The following is a 25047-nucleotide window of genomic DNA, read 5'->3' on the forward strand; positions in this document are numbered from 1 at the left end:
TTTGCCAAGAGGTTCCCAATTGCTGCCCAGGGCGCCCCCCCTGCGCCCTGCACCCTACAGTGACCGGAGTGTGTGGGTTCAGTGTGGGAGCAATGGCGCACAGCTGCAGTGCTGTGCGCTACCTCATATGAAGACTGGAGTCTTCTGCCGCCGATTTTGAAGTCTTCATGCTTCTCACGCCGGCTTCTGTCTTCTGGCTCTGCGAGGGGGACGGCGGCGCGGCTCCGGGATTGGACGACCAAGGGTGCGATCCTGTGTACGATCCCTCTGGAGCTAATGGTGTCCAGTAGCCTAAGAAGCAGGACCTATCTTCAGTGAGTAGGGCTGCTTCTCTCCCCTCAGTCCCACGTAGCAGAGAGTCTGTTGCCAGCAGATCTCTCTGAAAATAAAAAAACCTAACAAAATACATTCTTTTTTAGCAAGCTCAGGAGAGCTCACTAAGTAGCACCCAGCTTGTCCGGGCATAGATTCAAACTGAGGTCTGGAGGAGGGACATAGAGGGAGGAGCCAGAGCACACCAGTATCCAAATTCTTTCTTAAAGTGCCCTGTCTCCTGCGGAGCCTATATATATATATATATATATATATATATATACATATACATACACACCTCTGTGTATGTGTCAGTGATGTGCCTTATCATATTACAGGGTCAGTGATGTGCCTTATCATCCAAAAGCACTCACAGTATATAAAGAGCGGATTTGGGGCTGCGGGCGGCTGATGTCTTTGATAGTCTCTTGTACGGGCGGCCTACACGGCTCCTCAAAGGTGACAGGGACAGACAGAGGGAAGGATCGGCGCGTGGCATACTGCATATTGATGCCGCGCCCGCAATGCAGCAAGGTCACGGACCAGATCATGTGACGTGGTAACACGGGGGGGGGGTCCGGCGTGGGCAGAAGAGTTTTATTGCACCAGTGCTTGCTATGTTGTTTGCCGGCATCTGGCGCATACAGTCTTAATAGCGTTATTATGTTATGCGGCCCCAGTTTTTGTGGTAAACTCTCGGGGCCCCTCTGAGCCTTGGGGCCCGGTACGGGTGTTCCCTTTGACCCCGTCGCCCAGCCTGCCATTATCCCTCCTCCACCAAATTTCACAGTTGGCATAATGTAGTCAGACAGGTAACATTCTCCCGGCATCCGCCAAACCCAGACTCGCCCATCTGACTGCCAAACAGAGAAGGATGATTCGTCCACTGCTCCACAGTCTAGTCTCTGTGTGCTTTACACCACTCCATCCAACGCTTGGCATTGGACTTGGTGATGTGAGGCTTGCATGCAACAGCTCAGCCATGGAAACCCATTCCATTAAGCTCCCGCCGCACAGTTTTTGTGCTTAAATTAATGGCAGCGGAAGTTGGGGACTCCTCAGCTATGGAACCAGTAGAGCATTGGCGACTTTTACGCACCACGTGCTTTAGCAGTCGTTGACCCCACTCTGTGAATTTACGTGGTCTTCCGCTTCATGGCTGAGTTGCTGTTTTTCTTAAATGCTTCCACTTTCTAATAATATCACTTACAGTTGCTTATGGAATATCCAGCAGGGATGAAATTTCATGAACAGTCTTATTGCAAAGGTGGCATCCTATCACAGTACTACGCTTGAATTCAACTGAGCTCTTCAGAACGACCCATTTTGTATCACAAATGTTTGCAAATGGAGACTGCATGGCTAGGTGCTTGATTTTACATACCTGTGGCAACAGGTCTAATTGAAACACCTGAATTCAATAACTAACAAGTGTGGCAAAATACTTTTGTCCATATAGTGAATCTGCTTATGGATTGATGGACAAATGAGAATAAGGATTTCAGAAGCTGTACTTGAGCACTGTGATTTTGTTATGGTCTAATCTTTGGTCAATCACAAGTGAGCACAGTAATATTTTCCAGGGATGGGCCTACTCCCTTACACTATAACATCTCTACAAGCCTTCCGCCAAGGTTTCATATTGTTATTGTTCTTCTCAAGTGACAAAATAAACAGAAAAATAAAAATAGTTAAGTGTCTTAGGTGGTTCTCACTCTTCAACATGAGCTCACTAATAAGCAGAAGCGATATTGGCAACAGACGTACCTGTAAGTAACCAATCCCCAGTTTTCCATGGCTCCTGTGAAAAACAAATACAAAGTGAGGGGTAGAAGTACACCAAAGTCAGAGTGACACCTGCACAGCAGGCCAGTCAGTGGAAACTTTACCAGCTGCAAAGTCTGCAATGGCGATGAGATCAATCTTGGGAAGAGGGTAGGGCACATTGAAGTAATCCTTATAGAAAGGCAGAGTTTTAGCAGCAACCTACAATAAGGGATACATATAAGTAGTTGGCGGGAAACTATTTTATCAGTAATAAATATGTACATAACATGGACTCAAACTGGAATTTACCTCCAAGGCAAACTTTCCCTGCTCAGCTTTGCCAACTGGAGTATAAACACGAACCAGCACACCGTCAGCAGAGCGAGTTTCCACAAAGTCATACTCTCCCACCACAAAGGCCACAAGGTAGGTTGACATTACAGGGCTGCGTGCAAACTTCACCTCCACCAAGCTGTCATCATCAGGGTATGGCTTGCGCTCAATAAGATTCTGTAAAATGTGGTAAAAAGACGCAGACATGGATTGCTAAATTTAATGGATCAGGACTTCTGTGCTCAGGCCAAGTAACCGGATCACCAGGGTGCCAGCGAATACAGGTGTCAAATTAATGCAGATAGCAGGCATTTACAGGCAACACATGACAATAACTACCCAATTTGTCTTAATGCATGAGGACAGCATTAGGGTGATTCTCAAGCAAGTGTACATAAAGTCCCTTGCATCACACGCTTTTAATTTTGTTTTCCTTAAACTGGTTTAAGAAATTGTTTGAAAACTTAATTGCTTAGTAGCAATGCCTTACCCTATATCTTAAGACCCACTAAAATCTTGGTATTGTGGAGAAGTAGGTCGTTTGAATTTGTGTAGTTGTCACGTGCATAACGGAGAATCGCCCATTAATGGTTTCTCAGCAGACAAACGGTTTGTGATCCCTCATATTACATATAGGTCATCAGTGATTTCATGGCTTTAGTTAAGAGTTTAGAATAATATCTGAGGTTTTGAAATAAATTGATTAAATGGACAATCCAATATTTGTAAATTCCATTAAATATGTTCAAAACCCCCCCCCCCCCCAGAAGTCATAGCCCTGAAAATCACCCATTCTTTTTTTCCCCTACCTACCCCTATTTCCCTTGCTTTCTAACATCAGTTTACAACTGGGCCAAGAAACCGAATTAATGGGTAGGGTGGTCTCTCCCTCTACAACTTGGAGAAAGGAATAATGACCAGTATAAACATCTTTTCTCAGATAGTAGGGGATACAGGATGGAAGGTCCTAAAGAACCATCAAAAGTGTGGATGAACAAGTAAACATGAAAAGCCGCTTGGAAGATGCTCCTGGTTCTCTGTATGTGCTGCAAAGTCCATTTTGTAAAATATGGAGATAGTATAAGGAACAGACAACAAGTAACCACTTTGCAAATCTGATCCAACACTACCCAATAACATGCTACAGTAATACTAATCACCACACTGAAGAGCGATCTGGTCTTGAAGGTATAAATCAGCACTGTGATAGAACTCTAAGCAAGGTACTATCCAGTTCTGGGGTTCACTACGATATGCCGGCGGTCGGGCTCCCGGCGACCAGCATACCGGCGCCGGGAGCCCGACCGCCGGCTTACCGACAGTGTGGCGAGCGCAAATTAGTCCCTTGCGGGCTCGCTGCGCTCGCCACGATACGGGCATGGTGGCGTGCTACACGCGCCACGCTATTTTATTCTCCCTCCAGGGGGGTCGTGGACCCCCACGAGGGAGAATAAGTGTCGGTATGCCAGCTGTCGGGATGCCGGCGCCGGTATACTGTGCGCCGGGATCCCGTCAGTCGGCATACTGAAGACCACCCCCAGTTCTGTCATGCTCTGACAGGAAACGATAGGTCACCTTTGTTGACTGAATGGGATATTAACTGGTAAGAGCAAGTAATGTCCTGGGGAGGGAAAACTGACATACTAATACCCCTTTCATATCGCCAAGGTGGGTCGCACCCTGGAATTGTACACTTGTCCTTCCCGGGTGCGACCCGCCATGAAACCCCTTCCAGACTGGCAACCTGGACTGGCAATATGCCAGGTCAGGTTGCCATCGGTGGCGGCGCTAACGTCATCATGGCAGGTGCGGAGACAGGGCTTGGAGATGAGATCATCTCCATGCCGCCTCCTCCATAGTGTCTACACCTTACATGACACAATAATAACCCATGAAAATTGTTTTCTTTTTTTTCTTACCGGGTTGAAATGCAGTGTTGCTCAACCTGGGATAGTTCAACCTGGCCCTTTCACAAGTCAAAATGGAAGCAAGGAAATGGTGAAACTTGACAGGACCACCAATGTTTTGGACCAGTGTGCAATCCATCCATATGACTACCGGAGTTTGATAGTCAGATACAGGCAATGAATCACCAGCTATCTAGATTGGGGCTGCACTAGGAACTTTTTACAGATACTAGATGATTAACCCTGATAATGCAGATGCTGTGTAGCTGGCAGGCAAAAAGGGATTGGTATCTATAGTCCAACTGTTAGATTCCCAACAGCAGTATCTAGACGTTTAAAATACTGACAGATTTTGTAAGTATTTTAACACTAATCCAAACCCACCACTCCCGCAGCCTAACCTTAAAGCAAGCAACCCTCCCCCTCTCACCACCATCAAGCCCAACCATAAACCCAGTGCTCACAGTCAGGATCCGTTGGGATTCTAACCATCAGGATGCCATCGCCAATGGCATTCTGACTATCGAAATTCTGTGATATTAACTATATCCTGGCAAAAAGGGATAGCTAAAATACAGAAAGCAGTGAATGGTCTGATGGAAAACACATCCTTTATATCTTGGAATGCCAGAACTAATCTTTTTTCAAGGCACCAACTGAAGCAATTCCGGCCCTCATTCCGAGTCGTTCGCTCGGTTTTTTTCATCGCATCGCAGTGAAATTCCGCTTAGTACGCATGCGCAATATTCGCACTGCGACTGCGCCAAGTAATTTTACAATGAAGATAGTATTTTTACTCACGGCTTTTTCTTCGCTCCGGCGATCGTAGTGTGATTGACAGGAAATGGGTGTTACTGGGCGGAAACACAGCGTTTTAGGGGCGTGTGGATGAAAACGCTACCGTTTCCGGAAAAAAACGCAGGAGTGGCCGGAGAAACGGGGGAGTGTCTGAGCGAACGCTGGGTGTGTTTGTGACGTCAAACCAGGAACGACAAGCACTGAACTGATCGCACAGGCAGAGTAAGTGTGGAGCTACTCTAAAACTGCTAAGTAGTTTGTGATCGCAATATTGCGAATACTTCGGTCGCAATTTTAAGATGCTAAGATACACTCCCAGTAGGCGTAGGCTTAGCGTGTGTAACTCTGCTAAATTCGCCTTGCGACCGATCAACTCGGAATGAGGGCCTCCATCTTTAATCATTCTCAAATACGGAATTTACTGATGGCCTTCAAATAATATTACTCTCCATGGAAAAATAGGTGAATACTACAAAAACATTGTTAAGCAAAAAGATAGGATTTTAATTACCTACCGGTAAATCTTTTTCTCGTAGTCCGTAGAGGATGCTGGGGTCCACATTAGTACCATGGGGTATAGACGGGTCCACAAGGAACCATTGGCACTTTAAGAGTTTAATAGTGTGGGCAGGCTCCTCCCTCTATGCCCCTCCTACCAAACTCAGTATAGAAACTGTGCCCGAGGAGACGGACAACTTCGAGAGAAGGATTTTACACAGATAGTGGCAAGATTCACACCAGCTCACACATACAAGGCCAACCAAGCTAACCAGCTTGAAAACTCAGCAACGGCTGAATGATATTACTTAACCAAGTAAGAAAAACAGTACTTAACCAAAAAACAAAGCAGTACTGAACTAAATAACCACTGCAGGATCACGAAGCGCTGGGAGGGCGCCCAGCATCCTCTAAGGACTACGAGAAAAGGATTTAATAATTAAAATCCTATTTTCTCTTACGTCCTAGAGGATGCTGGGGTCCACATTAGTACCATGGGCATGTACCAAAGCTCCCAGAATAGGAGGGAGAGCGCGAAGGCTCCTGCAGAACGGATTGACCAAACATCAGGTCCTCAGAGGCCAAAGAATCGAACATGTAAAACTTTGTAAACGTGTTCGACCCAGACCAAGTAGCCGCTTGGCAAAACTGTAAAGCAGAGACACCCCGGGCAGCCGCCCAGGAAGAACCCACCTTACGAGTAGAGTGGGCCTTAACAGATGTAGAACACGGCAATCCTGCCGTAGAATACACATGCTGGATAGTGAACCTGATCCAGCGAGAGATCATCTGCTTAGAAGCAGGACACCCAAGTTTCTTGGGATCATACAGGACAAACAGAGTCCGATTTTCTGTGACGAGCAGTCCTCTCCACATAGATTTTCAGAGCCCTTACAACGTCCAAAGACTTTGATGAAATTGAGGAGTCCAATAGCAACTGGCACCACAACAGGTTGGTTGATATGAAATGCTGACACAACCTTCGGAAGGAACTGCTGACGTGTCCGGAGCTCAGCTCTATCTTCATGGAAGATCAAGTAGGGGCTCTTACAAGACAAAGCCCCCAACTCCGACACACGTCTTAGCAGAAGCTAAAGCCAACAAAGTGACAGCCCTTCCACGTGAAAAACTTAACCTCAACCTCCGATAGAGGTTCGAACCAATCCGATTGGAGGAACTGTAACCACGTTAAGACCCCAGGGCGCCGTAGGCGGCACAAAAGGAGGCTGGATGTGCAGAACCCCTTTCAAGAAAGTCTGAACCTCAGGAAGGGAAGTCAATTGTTTCTGGAAGAAAATGGATAGGGCCAAAATCTGGACCTTAATGGATCCCAACCTCAGGCCCATATCCATACCTGCTTGCAGGAAGAGGAGAAACCATTCCAGTTGAAACTCCACCATAGGAAACTTCTTGGACTCACACCAAGATACATACTTTTTCCAAATGCGATGGTAATGTTTAGACGTTACTCCTTTCCTAGCCTGTATAACTTTGTTCGGAATTACCCAATGAGCTAAGATCAACCTCCATGGCATCAAAAGTAGCCGCGGTAAGTCTTGATAAGCGAATGGCCCCTGCTGCAGCAGGTCCTCCCGAAGAGGAAGAGGCCTCGGCTCTTCCAGCAGTAGATCGGCGTACCAAGACCTTCTTGGCCAGTCCGGAGCAATGAGGATTGTTATAACTCTTGTTCTCCTTATGAGCTTTAGAACCCTTGGAATTAGTGGAAGTGGAGGAAACATGTACACCGACTGGAGCACCCACGGAGTTACCAGGGTGTCCACCGCCACTGCTTGCAGGTCTCTTGACTTTGAGCAATACCTCCAAAGTTTTTTGTTGAGGCGGTAGGCCATCATGTCTATTTGAGGAACTCCCCCAAAGATTTGTCACCTCCGTGAACACCTCAGGATGGAGGCCCCACCTCCTGGATGGAGAGCGTGTCTGCAGAGGAAGTCCGCTTCCCAGTTGTCAATTCCTGGAATGAAAATTGCTGACAGCGCTAACGCGTGCTTTCCGCCCAGAGGATGATTCTGGTTACATCTGACATTGCAGCCCTGCTCTTTGTTCCACCTTGTCGGTTTATGTAGACCACTATCGTTACATTGTCCGACTGCACTTGAATGGGTCAATCTCGCAGAAGGTGAGTCGCTTGGAGAAGACCGTTGTATACGGCTCTTAGTACCAGAATGTTTATTGGAAGACTGGATTCCAGACTTGACCACCTTCCTTGGAAGGTTTCCCCTTGAGTGACTGCGCCCCAGCCTCGGAGACTTGCATCCGTGGTCAGAAGGATCCAGTCCTGAATCCCGAACCTGCGGCACTCCAGAAGGTGAGGCATTTGTAGCCACCAGAGGAGCGAAATCCTTGTTTTCGGCGACAGCCGTATCCTCAGGTGCATATGTAGATGAGAACCCGACCACCTGTCTAGGAGATCCAATTGGAAGGATCGAGCATGAAACCTTCCGAACTGCAGAGCCTCGTAAGAGGCAACCATCTACCCCAGAAGACGAATGCACAGATGAATCGATACCCGGGCGGGCATCAGGACATCCTGGACCATTGATTGTATCATCAACGCTTTCTCCACCGGTAGAAACACCCTCTGCACTTCTGTGTCGAGGATCATCCTCAGGAAAGACAGACAATCTCCTTGTCTGCTCCAAATGTGACTTTGGAAGGTTCAGGATCCAACCATGAACCCTGAGCAGATGAGCCGTGAAAGCAATGGACTGCAACAGCTTCTCCCTGGACAACGCCTTTATCAGCAGATCGTCCAGGTATGGAATTATGTTCACTCCCTGTTTGCAGAGGAGAACCATCATCTCTGCCATCACCTTGGTGAACACCCTCGGTGACGTGGAGAGACCGAATGGCAGTGCCTGAAACTGATAGTAACTGTCTAACAGTGCAAATCTGAGATAAGCCTGGTGCGGAGGCCAAATCGGACTGTAGAGATACGCGTCCTTGATATCCAGGGATACCAGAAACTCCCCCTCCTCCAGACCTGAGATCACCGCTCTCAGAGAGTCCATCTTGAATTTGAACTCCCTTAGATAAGGGTTTAGCGATTTCAAGGTCAAAATTGGTCTGACCGAAACATCCGATTCCGGTACCACAAAAAGGTTTGAATAGTAACCCACGTTGTGCAAATGAGGTGAAACCGGAACAATGACCTCTGACTTTTCCAATTTTTGGATAGCTTCCTGTAGGACAGTTCTGTCTGACAGTAAAGTTGGCAAGCCTGATTTGAAGAATCGGTGAGGTGGGGTTTCTTGAAACGCCAGTCTGTACCCCTGGGACACAATATCCTGTACCCAGGGATCCAGGCCGGACGACACCCAGACGTGGCTGAAACGTCTGAGTCTCGCTCCCACTAGCCCGTCCTCCAGGCTGTGTGGTCCACCGTCATGCTGAGGATTTTGAGGTACCAGACTTCTGGTCCTGGGAGCCTGCGGATGCAGGCTTTTTGGATTTTTCCCTCCTACCTCTAAAGAAGGTGGTAGGAGGCTTGGACTTTTTTGTCTTAGCGGTCCGAAAGGACTGCCATGCAGATGAAGAAAAGGGTTTCTTCATGGAAGGTGTAGCTGAGGGAAGAAAAGGTGACTTACCCGTGGTTGCCATGGATATCCATGCATCCAATGCTTCCCAAATAGAGCCTGACCTGTGTAGGGTAGGTTCTCCACACTTCTCCTGGATTCCGCATCTGCAGACCATTGGCGTAGCCAGAGTCCCCTGCAAAGCTGAGACAGACATGTAAGATATTATTGCAGTCAGCATACCCAGTTCCTTCATGGATTACACCATGAACCCCGCAGAATACTGTATGTTACGTAAAAATAATTCAATGTCACTTATATACATTGAATCCAAATCCTCTAGTAACGTGCCTGACCACTTTACTATAGCTTTAGAGATCCATGCGCAGGGAACAGTAGGCCTCAGCGTCACCCCTGAAGCTGTGTATATGGATTTGAGCATAGTGTCAATCTTACAATCAGGAGGTTCTTTTAACACGTTAGATCCAGGGACAAGTAAAACCACCTTTTGACAGTCTGGAAACAGATGCGTCAACTATGGGTGGGTTTTCCCATTTTTTTCTATCTTCCCCAGGGAACGGAAAAGCAACCAGAATCCTTTTGGTAATCTGGAATTCATTTCTCCGGGTTTTCCCAGGATTTTTCAAATAAAGCGTAGGGAAGGTTAAAGGTTAAAGAAGCAGGGAAGGTTAGCGAGGCTCTCTTATGGTCTGTGAAGTAAGCCTCAACCTGCTCAGGTGTTGTCAGTAATATTTAACACATCTCTAATGGCCTCAATCATGCCGCCCCCCTCAGCACATCCCCATCACCGTCTGCCAAGTCTGTATCTTGCATAATCTGGGCACGTGCACGTTTCTGTGGGTATATGCTAGGAGATTTTGAAGGAATAGGAACAGAACCTGACCAAACTGCCATAGACTTCTTTAAAACCTGAGTTTCAGTCTCAGTATGAGCTGCCCTAGTAGAGATCTGAGAGATCATTCCCTTAATAGAGGTTAACCACTCAGGCTCATTAACAGGAATCTGAAAATAGGATTTTAATACCTACCGGTAAATCCTTTTCTCTTGGTCCGTAAGGACCATGGGGTATAGACGGGATACGCAGGAGACATGGGCACACTATAAGACTTTGAATGGGTGTGAACTGGCTCCTCCCTCTATGCCCCTCCTCCAGACCTCAGTTAGAAAACTGTGCCCAGGGAGACAGACATTTCGAGGAAAGAATTTATGGTTTAAACACGTTGAGTGTCATACCAGCTCACACCACAAACATACCGCAGAACGTGGCATTCAAAAGAATACCAGCCAACGGCATGAAAAATACACAGCCACATGCTGAGAGAATATGTAATACAACCAGTGTGTCAACACAACCAATAATAAGACACCACCTGCCATGGCATGCACAATATCAGCAACAGCCTGACAGAAAAGAAACACCACAAGAGTGTAACCATAACCAATAACTGCAGACACAGTACGCACTGGGACGGGCGCCCAGCATCCTCTACGGACTAAGAGAAAAGGATTTACCGGTAGGTATTAAAATCCTATTTTCTCCTACGTCCTAAGGACCATGGAGTTTATACCAAAGCTCCAGACCGGGCGGGAGAGTGCGGACGACTCTGCAGCACCGATTGAGCAACATGAGGTCCCCATCAGCCAGGGTATCAAACTTGTATAGCTTAGCAAAAGTGTTTGAACCCGACCAAGTATCCGCTCAGTAAACTTGAATCGCCGAGACTCCTCGGGCATCGGCCCAAAAAAAGCCCACCTTCCTAGTAGAATGGGTCACCACCGAAATCGGTAACGGCAATCCAGCCGTAGAACGAGCACGCCGAATCGGATAACAGATCTAGTGTGTAACCGACTGCAGAGACGCAGGCGCCCCAATCACGCTGGGAGCATACTGGACAAACGGCCTCCGTTTCCGCAATCTGAGCCAAACTGGCGACATAAATATTCAAAGCACTGACTACATCGAGAGACCTTGAATCAGCTTAAGTAACCACAGGCATCAAATAGGCTGGTTTCTGCGAAACACCTAAACCACTGTTGGCAGAACTATTATCAGAGTTCTCAATTTCGCTCTATCCACCTGGAAGATCAAACAGGGGCTCTTGTGAGACCCTGCCGCTACTTCCGACACCCGCCGTGCGGACGCCAAAGCCAACAGCATGACCACTCTCCAAGAGAGAAATTTTAACACAACCTTTCAGAAAGGTTCCAATCATTGCGACACAAGAAAACTCAACACCATGTCAAGGTCCCACGGTGCCAATGGGGGCACAAATGGAGGTTGGATGTGCAGTACTACTTCCACGAAGGTCCGAACTTCTGGAAAGGTCGCCAATTCTTTCTTGAAAGAAAATTTATAAGGACAAAACCGCACTTGAATGGAGCCTAACTTTAGGCCTGCACCCACACCTGCTTGCAAAGAATGGAGAAGAACGACCCAGTTGAAGCTTCTGTAGTAGCCTTCTTGGATTCACACCAAGACACATTTTCTCCAAACACGGTGGTAAGGCTTTGCCGTTACTTCTGTTCTAGCCTGAAGAAAAGTGGAAAGGACTTCACTGGGAATACCCTTTCTGGCTAGGATATGGCGTTCAACCGTCACGCCGCCAAACGCAGCCGCGGTAAGTCTTGATACACGTCCGGATCTTGCTGTAACAGTTCCTCACGTAGAGGAAGAGGCCAGGGATCTTCTATGAGTAAATCTTGAAGAACTGGATACCAAGCCCTCCATGTTCAGACCGGAACAATGAGGATCGCCTGAACCTTTGTTCGTCTTACGTTTATCACCTTCAGAAGAGTGAAAACGGAGGGGACACATAGACCGACTGAAAACACCCAAGGTGTCCCGAGGATGTCCACTGCTATAGCTTGAGTATCCCCTGACCTGGAACAATATCCCTGAGATCTCTCGTTGAGGCGAGACGCCAACATGTCCAATTGAGGCACTCCTCAAAGACTTGTCACTTCAGTGAAACTTCTCGATGACAACTGTATTTCTCCCGGATGGAGAGCGCATCTGCAGAGGAATCTATTTCTCCGTCGTTCACATCCGGAACGAAGACTGCTAATATAGCGTTTACCAGTCCTTTCACCCAGCGGAAAACTTTTACGGCATCTGCCATTGCCGTTTTGCTCCTTGTTCCGCCCTAGCGGCTTACTTACACCACTACGGTCAAGTCGTCCGACAGAATTAACTCGGGCAGATCACTAAGCATATGTTCACTGAAAATAGCTCTTAATCCAAGCAAGCTTATTGCAAACAAGCTTCCCAGCTTGACCTTTTCCTCTGGAAATACTTCCCTTGCAAGGACTGCTTCCCAGTCTCGGAGATCTGCATGCATGGAAACCAGGAACTCCACCTGGATTCCGAACCTTCATCCCTCTAGGAGTTGAGAACTGAGCAGACACCACAGAAGCGATATCCTGGCCATTAGGATTATATTCTGGCGCATGTGCAGGTGAGACCCGGACCACATTTCCAACTGGCCCCGTGAAAACCACTCTGGCATTTGACCTGCTCACTGAAAAGCCTCTTAGGCCGCACCATCTTCTTCATCAACGGAACATATTGATGGATTGTCACTGCAAATCTGATCCGACTCTGGATCCTCAGACCGCTTTCCACAGGAAAACACAGAACCTCAACTGTTCAGTATCTAAAATGGTTTGTCAGTTCTGCACTAGCTGTGTGCTGTATAGCCACACCTTAATGTCAACAGATAGATATAGTAATATATAAATACCAATATACACAGTGCTAATCGTCAAATCATAAAGCAGCACTTTACTTATTGGTGGTGCTCCCAAATGCTTTTGTAGATTAACTACACAAAAAGGGGAAAGGAAAGACAAAAGAAATCTTTTTTGGGAGCACTCTTAACTGAAAATTATAATGATATTAGATCATGATATACAGTATGATGATGTGAAAATGGATAATCTAAAACTTAACATTTATTCTGTTCCTTAAGATATCGACCAATTATGGTCCAAATATTTCTATCTATAATACAATACAAAAATAGAAAGGTGAAAATAAATAAGTAAAAGTGAGTAGTATAGGACTGCTCCACCAGTGTTAAATGAGCATTAAGGTGATCATCTTGGTGATATCCACAGTGCCTGGTATTCCCAAGCGGTCCCCCTTCAAAGTACTAACCAGGTCTATCCTATCAGCTTCCGAGGTTGAAGATCGGGCTACTTTCAGGATAGTACGACCTTGAATAGTAAAAGATGATATATGAAGGAAGAAGAACCCACTTCTGCTATCTGTACTAGGACTTCCTACAGACAGCAGAAGTGGGTTCTTCTTCCTTCATATATCATCTTTTACTATTCAAGGTCGTACTATCCTGAAAGTAGCCCGATCTTCAACCTCGGAAGCTGATAGGATAGACCTGGTTAGTACTTTGAAGGGGGACCGCTTGGGAATACCAGGCACTGTGGATATCACCAAGATGATCACCTTAATGCTCATTTAACACTGGTGGAGCAGTCCTATACTACTCACTTTTACTTATTTATTTTCACCTTTCTATTTTTGTATTGTATTATAGATAGAAATATTTGGACCATAATTGGTCGATATCTTAAGGAACAGAATAAATGTTAAGTTTTAGATTATCCATTTTCACATCATCATACTGTATATCATGATCTAATATCATTATAATTTTCAGTTAAGAGTGCTCCCAAAAAAGATTTTTTGTCTTTCCTTTCCCCTTTTTGTGCTGTTCAGTATCTACTCTGATACCCACCCCCGACATCTGCGTCGTTGGGAACAACAGCCATTCCCTGTGTTGAAGAACAGTCAGAGAGAAAACGATTTGCACCACTTGTTTCTTGACCTCGCCCTAATCATGAGAGCGTCTCAGTACAGAATAACAATGGCTCTTACTATTGAAAGAAACCCATCATACTGCCATCACTCCGGTGAAATGGCCAAGACAATCCTGGTTATCAATCCAGGTAAGCCGAATGCAGAGAAAAACGCATTAAACCCCTTTTCTACCTTTACACTTTTTTTTTTTTTTTACAGGGACAGCAGGACAATGTCCTGAACCTGACGCAACTCTGGTATGGCGTCGCGTACTACCTCCCCTTCCAGAGGGGAATCGCTAAGATCTATTCGAAAAATCAGTGAGGGGAATAATCTGTAAACTCCAGCATGTCCCCTTTTGGATTCTATTATTAACTCACAGGTCCAAGTCCATTCCCGGACTGACTGAAGAATAGCAGACGAGTTCCCACCGGAGTGGGCTCCAGCCAGATAGACCCAGCGACATGCGGTGGTGTGGTAGAAACAGAAAACGACATCCGCTTCTGCGAACCTAACAAGGCTGCAGAACTCCTACCTTTTCACCTTCCACAATCTGCACCGAAAGGGAAAAAAGAACGGTATCAAATCGGTTGAAATGACTGCATCCCACAACCGAATGCGTCACCAACCGTTGTGAGGGAATCTAACTCACAAAGTTAGACTTACCAGTGGTATCTGCCGAGATTGACTGAACTGAGGCCTCCCCAACAGCGATACACCGTCCCAGGGAAACACTCCAGTATCTCTCGGATTCAGCCTCAGCATTTCTTCTGCAGTCGCACGGCAACCTGCCGCCAAGTTATAGGGAAGAATCAACATAAGACACATCCCCTCTCTCTTTAGGGTAATTCTATCGGATGCCTTTCCGAATACAAACACTCCCCCATGTGCATGTAATGCAAACAACACCAAAGAAAAAGAATAAAATATCACTTAGCTTCCTGTGTACGATCCTTTGTGACAGGGCCCAGTGTCGACCAGGAGTTAACTTTCACAGTATTCTATCCGCGGCGGGAAAAGAATAAACATTCGGACTCCTTGAGAGTATCTGAGACCAACTCGACACGGCTGACCTAGAGCTTTATCAACAGAGCGACCAGCACATGTGAAGGAATACTTTTACTTCAGCATTCATTAGAAATCAGAATATGACTATAGATAATGTAATACACAATTACACACATTATATATATATATATATATATATATATATATATATATATATATATATATATATATATATACACATATACATACACATACATACATACATATAGTCAGGTCCCTAGTGACAATAATGTGTTTTGAATGTGTATGACCGTGTACTGAATGCCCCAGTTGTGGATCTACCAGTTAACGTTATGGTCGACAGAAAACCCAGTATTCATCGACAGCAGGGAGTAATAACCAGGCAAAATAACATTCTAGCAACCCCGAGGGGTCCACTGGAAATATACATATATAATTTTAGTAACACTCCCCCACATATACTACCATGTCTGTGTTCGAGCTACAGGCCCATGAAACGGTACCATACATATACATAAATAAATATAAATATATATATATATATATATATATATATATATATATATATATATATACACATACATACACACACACATATACACACACACACATATACACACACACACACACACATATAAGGCAGTTACAGCATGTTAATTTACACCCAGTAAAAACAGTTGGTGCCGACAGGGTCACCCACACACTACTGTGTCTCCCATACAGTGTTTACTTTTGACAAGCATACAACTACCGACCTGCTGATACTGCATCTACTGAATCAAGTACCCACAGGCGTCGGCAATGCAGACAGTGATCCCCACAGGTGTTTGTGACATAGCACTCACGCATGTCGACATATGTGGACTAAAAAAAAAAAAACTATAGCGGGTATATCTGACTGGTAACACACAGAGATATATGCACAACAATGATTACATGCCTATTATCTAAAAATAGTGCTATATCTTTCTCTATACAGCACTAAAACACTGTGCCCCCCCTCGTTTGCACTGTATACATTGCTTTTGGCGGGGACATGGAGAAAATGGCGCTGAATCATGTTATGAGGGCTAAGCCCGCACCTTCTCGGCACGCTTCAGCCCCGCTATTAATATAGCTTATAATGCTGGCGGGGGTCCGTATACAGTGACCACGCACTGTATACATGTTTTGCCACACTCAATGAGGTATATATTGCTGCCCAGGGCGCCCTGCACCCTTGTAAAGCCGTTGGTGTGTGGGAGCAATGGCGTGCAGCGCGACCGCTGCTTTACACTGGCGGGGGTATCGTACACGGTGCCCGAGCACCGAACATGCATCTCATGCCAGCGGTAAGACCATCAGTAACTTGCTGCCCAGGGCGCTCCCCCCCCAGCGCCCTGCACCCTGTGAGTGCCATTGGTGTGTGGGAGCATGGAGCGCAGCGCGACCGCTGTGCTGTACCTCCGTTACTGAAGTCTTCTGCCGTCACTGAAGTCTTCTGCCTTCTGCATACTTACCCGGCTTCTTTCTTCTGGCTTCTGTGAGAGGGTTGACGGCGCGGCTCCGGGAACAAGCAGCTAGGCGCACCAAGTGATCGAACCCTCTGGAGATAATGGTGTCCAGTAGCCTAAGAAGCAGAGCCTTTAACTCACAGAAGTAGGTCTGACTTCTCTCCCCTCACTCCCACGAAGCAGAGAGCCTGTAGCCAGCAGTTCTCTCTGAAAATAAAAAAACCTAACAATAAAGTCTTTTAGAGAAACTCAGTAGAGCTCCCCAAGTGTGTGTCCAGTCACTCCTGGGCACAGAATCTAATGGAGGTCTGGAGGAGGGGCATAGAGGGAGGAGCCAGTTCACACCCATTCAAAGTCTTAAAGTGTGCCCATGTCTCCTGCGGATCCAGTCTACACCCCATGGTCCTTACGGAGTCCCCAGCATCCTCTAGGACGTAGGAGAAACAAGGCATTACATTCCTGTGTACATGGAATGGATTCCTCCTGGGAGGAAATGTCCTCTGCAGCATAAGACACAGAGTCCCTAGACATGGCTATGTGAGACAACAAACACCCCCACACACACAGGAAAATGTCAGACACAGTTTCCCCCCCAAGTATGCCACAGAGAAACAGAGCTTGGAGCCAGCATACACACAGTGCTTCCCTAGGTAGTTATAATATAATTACCTGGCACTGACTGTTTACCTTAATAGACTACACAGTAAATTCACCGCCTCCCCCCCTTCTACAACCCCCTGGTACCGCACAGGATAGGGGACAGCTCTCCCTGTCAGCGTCTCTGTACAGGATCTCCAGGCAGGAAAATGGCGCTGAACACTGCTGGGTCCACTCTGAGGAGAAGCTCCGCCCCCTTAACATGACGCCGCCTCCCGCTCTTCACATCTTTATACTGGCCTGAGGAATGGTGCTGGCAGCGTCACCGAGGTCCCTGACAGCCTTGGTGACCAGTGTAGGGTATAGGCGCTGGCTCAGGGCGCCCTCACAGCGCCGCACTATGTACCGCTGAGCCTCTGGAGAGCAGTTAATACTGTGCTCCAACCCTGTTGCCGCCATCTTCCCACCTGCTCCCCACTTGCTATGGGGGGCCGGCGACTTACTCGCCACCGGAATCTTCTATCTCTGTTAGGGGGTGGCGGCAGTGTTGCGGGAGTGAGCGGTCGCCTGTGGCGGCTAACAATCAACATCCCCAGGAGCTCAGTTTCCTGTCAGCGGAGAAAGTGGCTAGAACCCTGCAAGGAGTCCCACAAAGTCGGGAGGCTGTTGCCAGCAGCCTCCCTGTGCCTAAACTCTAAGAAAAATAATAAAACTAGAGAAACTCCTAATGAGCTCCCCTAGCTGTGACCAGCTCCTCCGGTCACATTTTCTAAACAGAGTCTGGTAGGAGGGGCATAGAGGGAGGAGCCAGTCCACACTCTCAAACTCTTAAAGTGCCAATGGCTCCTAGTGGACCAGTCTATAACCCATGGTACTAATGTGGACCCCAGCATCCTCTAGGACGTAAGAGAAATAGATCTTATGGTAAGAACTTGCCTTTGATAACGGTATTTCTCCTAAGTCCACAGGATAACATTGGGATATGATGAAGCGACAGTGGATTTGCACCAATCGGTCAAAGCTTTTCGGCCTCCCAGCATGCAACGGGCCCGTCCATATATCCCCAACTCCTGGCTCAGGCAAATCAGTTGTATTCCAAAGCTCAAGGCAGGAGCATCATAGATAGCCCTAATCAGGCGAGAAGAACACACATACACACCCTTCCGTACAAGAGGGAAGAGGTTAGTGAGTAAAAGGATCCTCAAATCAGGTGCGTCAGGGTGGGATTACAGTGGACGCTGTGGACTTAGGAGAAATACCATTATCAACGGTAAGTTCTTACCATAACGTATATTTATCCGGCAGGTTCCACGGGTTATCCACAGGATAACATTGGGATTTCCCAAAGCAATTTAGTGGTGGTGACGCTCCCGATTGGACAAGAGGATCCTTCGCCCGAATGCAGCGTCATGAGAGGCAAAGGTATCCATGGCCTAATGCCTAATGAATGTGTTAATGGAAGACCATGTGGCTGCCTTACATATCTGTTCTGCTGAAGCGCCACGCTGTGCTTCCCATGATGGACCAACCTTACGAGTAGAGTGAGCAGAGACATTAGCCGGAACATGAAGATCAGCTTGAGAATATGCTTTTGAAATAGTCATCCGAAGCCACCTTGCCAGTGTCTGCTTATCAGCAGGCCACCCTCTCTTGTGAAATCCATAGAGAATGAAGAGAGAATCTGTCTTTCTAAGGCACGGACCACATCCAGCGATACATCTCCCGCAGAAAGGACCATACATGGAAAGCCGGGACTACAATTTCTTTGTTAAGGTGGAATTTAGACACCACCGTGGGAAGATACCCAGATCTAGTTCTGAGAACTAATTTATCTGGATAAAAAAAAAAAAACGGAAATGGGGAACGACATGACAATGCCCCTAAATCTGACACTTTTCTAGCCGATGCCATTGCCAGTAGAAAGAGAATTTTAGCTGTCAACCATTTAAGATCCACTTTATTAAGTGGTTCAAATGGGGCAACTTGAAGGGCTTCTAGGACTAAATTTAAGTCCCAAAGCACTGTAGGAGGAACAAAAGGAGGTTGAATGCGCAGCATTCCCTGGAAAAAAGTATGCACATCATGTAAGTTGGCAATTTTCTTATGGAACCAGAGTCAATGCTGACACTTGCACTCTCAAGGAAGCCATCTTCAAACCTTTATCCATTCCACTGTTTGAATTACCTGTTATGAGAATCCTCTTGACTTCAGGATAGAGGTTTCAAGAGCCACGCCGTAAAAGACAGTCGATCCAGATGTCTGTGATAACAAGGACCCTGCATCAGTAGATCCGAACGTTAAGGGAGCAGGAGTGGGGCATCCATCGACATTCTCTGCAGATCTGTGTACCAATGCTTTCTGGGCAAAGCCGGAGCTATTAGTATCACGGCACCCTTTCCTTGCTTTATCTTTCTCACCACGCTGGGTAATAGGATGATTGGAGGAAACACATAAGCCAGATGAAAGTCCCATCTCACTGACAGGGCATCCACAAAGATCGCTCTGGGATCCTTTGTTCTTGACCCGTATGCGAGAAGTTTGTTGTTCTGAGATCTATCACTGGCAACCCCACTTGTCTACTAAGGTCTGGAAGGCCTCCGGGTGTAGAGCCCATTCACTTGCCTGAATGGCGTGTCAACTGAGAAAATCCGCTTCCCAGTTTAGGACTCCCGGAACGAACACTGCGGACAAGGCTGGATGATGAAGTTCTGCCCACTTTAGTATGTGACTTACCTCCATCGCTTTTCGGCTGCGAGTTCCTGCCTGATGGTTGAGGTACGCTACTGCCGTTGCATTGTCCAAGCGGATCTGAACTGGTTTTCCCCGAAGAATGTCCTTTGCCTGAATCGGTGCCATGTATATGGCCCGAAGTTCCAATATAGTAATTGGCAGGCAACCTTCTTCCTTGGCCCATTTTCCCAGGAAACACAAACTTCCTGAACACTGCTCCCCACCCCTGGAGACTGGCATCTGTGTTCAGAATTTCCCAAACCGATATCCAAAAGGGTCTCCCCTTGTCCAGATGGGATGTATGCAGCCACCAGGCTAATGACCTTTCTTACTTCTATCGTAAGAACCATAGTCTGTGTTTTTATCATCTGATGCAACCCATTCCATTTGGCAAAAATCAGATGCTGCAGAGGCCTCGAGTGGAACTGTGCATACTCCACCATGTCAAACGTTGACACCATCAATCCCATCACATGCATTGCTGCATGAACAGATACCTTTTGACTGTGTAGCAAGTCCTGAATCCTTGACTGAACCTTGGATATCTTGTTCAGAGGTAAGGTTACTCTCTAAAGACTTAAATCCAGTACAGCCCCCAAGTCAGTCATCCGCTGTGACAGAACCAGAGATGATTTTGCCCAAATTATGAGCCACCCGTGCCTTTCCAGACACGTTATTGTCTGTCGCAGATGACATAGGAGCAATTCCTGCGACTGTGCCAGGATTAAAAGATCGTCAAGGTATGGATATATTCTTATCCCCTGCTGGAGGAGATAAGCTGCCATTACCACCATAATCTTGGTAAATACTCTGGCGGCTGTGGCTAACCCAAAAGGTAGGGCATGGAACTGAAAATGCTGTTGGAGAATAGCAAACCTGAGAAAGCACTGATGGGACAGTGCTATAGGAGCATGTAGGGAAGCATTCTGTATATCCAGGGATACCATATAATCCCCTGGATCCTGGTTTCCATATGAAACCGAGGTACCCAAATGTACTTGTTCACCACTTTGAGATTGAGAATGGGCCGAAATTATCCATTTGGTTTCTGAACTAGAAACAGGTTGGAGTAAAAACCCTGTCCTCGTTGCGCAGGAGGAACTGGAATGACTACTCCTGACTGAAGCAGTTTTCGAACTGCCTCTTGCAAAGCCCTGGCCTTCATCTCTACCAGAGACGGGCTGGTACAAAAAAAATCTTCGAGGAGGGTGCTTCTTGAAGCCAAAAGCATAACCTAGAGATACCACTTTCTGCACCCAGGCATCTGTTGTAGACTGCTGCCAGATCTGTGCAAACTGAAGAAGTCGGCCCCCGACCCTGGGATCTCCCAGGTGGTGGCCCGCACCATCAGGCTGATGGCTTATTATCTGTTTTACCACCCGGTCCTCAGGTAGCCCAATGTTTTTAGTCTTACCAGACTTGTTGTATTGGGACTGCCCTCCATCACTTTTTCTTTTAGCTTTTCCTTGAGACGGAAAGGGCCGAAAAATCGGAACTTTAGGTTTGAAATTGTATGTGGAAGGTAATTATACCTTCTTGGAGTCTGCTTCTGACTCCAAAATATCCGTAAATTCTTTACCAAAAAGAATGTGTCCAGAAAAAGGCAAAGATTCCAAAACCTTCTTATATTATGAAACAGCTTTCCACTTACGTTGCCAAACTGCTCTGCGAGCAGCGATAGTTGAAGCCGATGCCCTAGAGGCAATAGTACCCATATCCAATGCTGCTTCTGCCAAGAACATTGCAGCCTGTTTTATATGTGCTATATGGGATTTTTGCTCTCTAGATGTTATTGAAAAATCCCCCTCCAATGCATCAGCCCAGGCAGCCACTGCCTTTGCCATCCAAGCTGAAGCCATGGCTGCCCCAGACAGGGAAAAACTTTTTTAAAAACCATCCACTCTCCTACCCGTGACATAATTTAATGATGTTGAAGGCAAAGGTAATGTAGATTTTCGCACTAATCGAATCACATGCGTATCTACTTTAGGAGCCACCTCCCTTTTTAAACAATCCCCAGCTGGAAGAGCATAATTGGAATTCCATTTCTTTGGAATTCTAAACTTCTTATTGGGCATAGCCCAAGCCTCTTCCATGATTTCCGTCAGCTGATCTGACCCTGGAAACTCAGTCTTAACTGTTTTGGGACGTTTAAACACAGGCTCTGCTGGCTTTCATTGCTTTAATTAACTCGGCTATATCCATTAAGCCGAGACCTTCCTCCTCCTCTTTGTATGCCGAAGCAGAGTTTATTGAGCTTTCATCCTCCGATAAATCCTCATCTGAAACGTGTAGCCTGTGAGGATGAAGATTTACTTACCACTGGCTTATCAGCCTGTTTCTTTTGAGAGGCTGCTGCTGGAAGTGATACACCGCAGGTGGGAAGCTGCTTGTAAGGGTTAATCGGGTAACCTATCCCTGGTACAAGAGTTGGAGGAATTATCCGTTCAGCTATACTGGATAATGTCTGTGCAAACATAGCCCAAGGTGGATCAACCTGCACACGAAACTGGTCTTGCTGTATCTTCCTCACCTTTGCCGCTCTTAGACATGATAAATAATCAACACTTCCACAGTATACTACACAATTTGTGACTGTAATCACTTTAAGCTTTTTAAATTGACCTACAACCCGATCCTACCCATGCACCAGCATTGAGGATCGGAATAGGAAAAAAAACAACTGACAGAATATATAGTAAAGTCAGCAATCACACTAGCAGTCAGTCACATGTTATACATTAGTAAGCCATATGAGCACTTCATCAACTACATTTCAAGTATGTAGGAGAACATATTACTGAATCATGTTTAAACAGATCTGCCATAGTCAGACGCATAGCGAAAGAAACAACAGTAATAGTATACAAACTCATACGCAATAAGCACTTAGCTAACTATTCTTACTCAAAAAGGTAAAAAGAGACTTAGTGCTGTATTACCCGCACTCAGTAGAGTGGATACAGGGAGACCTCGCTTCCAGGTCCAATCAATATGTTAGCAAACGCTGAGTGGATCCAGACGCTACTAGTGTACACTGCCGCTCCATGAACCTATAGTGAACACAGATGCTCAGTGAACACAGATGCACCAGTCACACAGCCGCCTATGCGGTGACTGGGTCCCCTTCGTGCACAGCGTCTTTGATGGAAGCGGAAAACAGTTCATAGCTGGAGACTCTGAGGAAACTGGTCATGAACCGAAGGGGGGGGGGGGGGGGGGGGGGGAGGTTGACCAGGAGAGTGTCTGACTCCCCACTGCTGACATCAACCCTAGGGATCGCGGCCTCCTACTATTCCTGGTGCCTCTGATTCTTAAGGCCTAGCGCTGGTACACCCGAGGTGGCAGCCGTGGCAGCCGCGTCAGCGACTGTTTGGTAGTCTCCTCCCAAAACAGTGCGGCTGTGTCCATATTCCCCTTCTAAGTGGAACCGATGCCTTACCATCCCCCCCCGTGCTCCGGCCACAGCCTGGTAACGTCTGCTGGACCTCCCAGTATATCCGACACAGACGCTCGCCGAAACAGCACTGTACTTGTGGGTAAGTGCTGTCGCGACCCGGCAGAGAGTTGTTGTAGCGACTATAAGATACGTATAAGTCACTTTTTAGAAAGATCACTCAAGAAAAAATAGTAAGACTATAAAAATAAAATAAGAAGGCTTAGGGCTGCTGCTAAAAACCAGCAGCCCTCTGACCATGGTCCGGCTCCTGCCGCACCAAACAAAAAAACGATTTACCTGAGCCAGGGATATATGGACGGGCCCGTTGCACGCTGGGAGGCCAAAAAGCTTTGACTGATTGGTGAAAATCCGCTGTCGGTTCATCATATCCCAATGTTATCCTGTGGGTAACCTGTGGACCATGCCGGAGAAATAGTTTGCCAATTCCACTTGATACCAATCTTTTAAAAATCTGGTCTGGAAGAAAAACCGGAATCGCTTTAAATAAGGGAATCGATGCTCCTACAGGTCAGATTTTTGAAAGGTTATTGATGGCCTGAATTAGGAAGATAGCCTGAAGCTACAAGTACTCAGACCCATCACCCAGCATAGGCAAGCAGGAAACGCATTATGCAGACTGCACAAGGGAATAGACTCACCCTGGCTTAGGCATTCCATAAAGGGTCCCACCGTCTGTCACAGCAGTTTGGCACTGCGGACCAATGCACGGAAGCCCCAACTGTTACACAAGTCATTTAGTTTACCATTTGGTGCAGACAAGATTATGGAGACACATTGGGGCTTATGTAATAGCCTGCAAAAGGGATAGTGACCAGGTTGGTTTGGTCTTGTAAATGATTGCCACTTTAAAAATACAGGCATACTTGACATAATTCCCATACATATTTCGAACATAGTACATAAAACCCCTTATCTTTAACAAGGATTCTTAGAAGTCAGGCTTATGCACAACCTAGAAGGGAAAGCACAGTATTACAATGTCACTCTCTAAAGGGCGGCGAGCCTAATTTGGCCATGATACACTAGGAAGAGATAAAGAAAAAACAATCCCTAAAAATGGAGAAAGCCATGAAGTCCAAAAAATAAGAATTTACTTACCGATAATTCTATTTCTCGTAGTCCGTAGTGGATGCTGGGGACTCCGTCAGGACCATGGGGAATAGCGGCTCCGCAGGAGACGGGGCACAAAAATAAAGCTTTAGGATTAGGTGGTGTGTACTGGCTCCTCCCCCTATGACCCTCCTCCAAGCCTCAGTTAGGATACTGTGCCCGGACGAGCGTACACAATAAGGAAGGATATTGAATCCCGGGTAAGACTCATACCAGCCACACCAATCACACCGTATAACTTGTGATCTGAACCCAGTTAACAGTATGACAAACGTAGGAGCCTCTGAACAGACGGCTCACAACAATAACAACCCGAATTTGTTTGTAACAATAACTATGTACAAGTATTGCAGACAATCCGCACTTGGGATGGGCGCCCAGCATCCACTACGGACTACGAGAAATAGAATTATCGGTAAGTAAATTCTTATTTTCTCCAACGTCCTAAGTGGATGCTGGGGACTCCGTCAGGACCATGGGGATTATACCAAAGCTCCCAAACGGGCGGGAGAGTGCGGATGACTCTGCAGCACCGAATGAGAGAACTCAAGGTCCTCCTCAGCCAGGGTATCAAATTTGTAGAATTTTGCAAATGTGTTTGCCCCTGACCAAGTAGCAGCTCGGCAGAGTTGTAATGCCGAGA

General features: G+C 46.6%; 1 protein-coding gene across 1 annotated transcript in view; it reads right to left on the reverse strand.

The window, feature by feature from the left end:
- The window catches only part of NPEPPS (aminopeptidase puromycin sensitive), a 189800-nt gene that overhangs the window by 84476 nt on the left and 80277 nt on the right, over positions 1-25047 (reverse strand). Inside the window, exons 6-8 of the mRNA XM_063959653.1 lie at positions 2389-2589; positions 2202-2298; positions 2080-2113 (exon numbers count right to left, since the gene is read on the reverse strand). Coding sequence (XP_063815723.1) covers positions 2080-2113; positions 2202-2298; positions 2389-2589 — 332 coding nt within the window. The remainder of the gene's footprint in view (positions 1-2079; positions 2114-2201; positions 2299-2388; positions 2590-25047) is intronic.

This window comes from Pseudophryne corroboree, chromosome 3 (assembly GCF_028390025.1).
Source record: "Pseudophryne corroboree isolate aPseCor3 chromosome 3, aPseCor3.hap2, whole genome shotgun sequence".
Lineage (NCBI taxonomy): Eukaryota > Metazoa > Chordata > Amphibia > Anura > Myobatrachidae > Pseudophryne > Pseudophryne corroboree.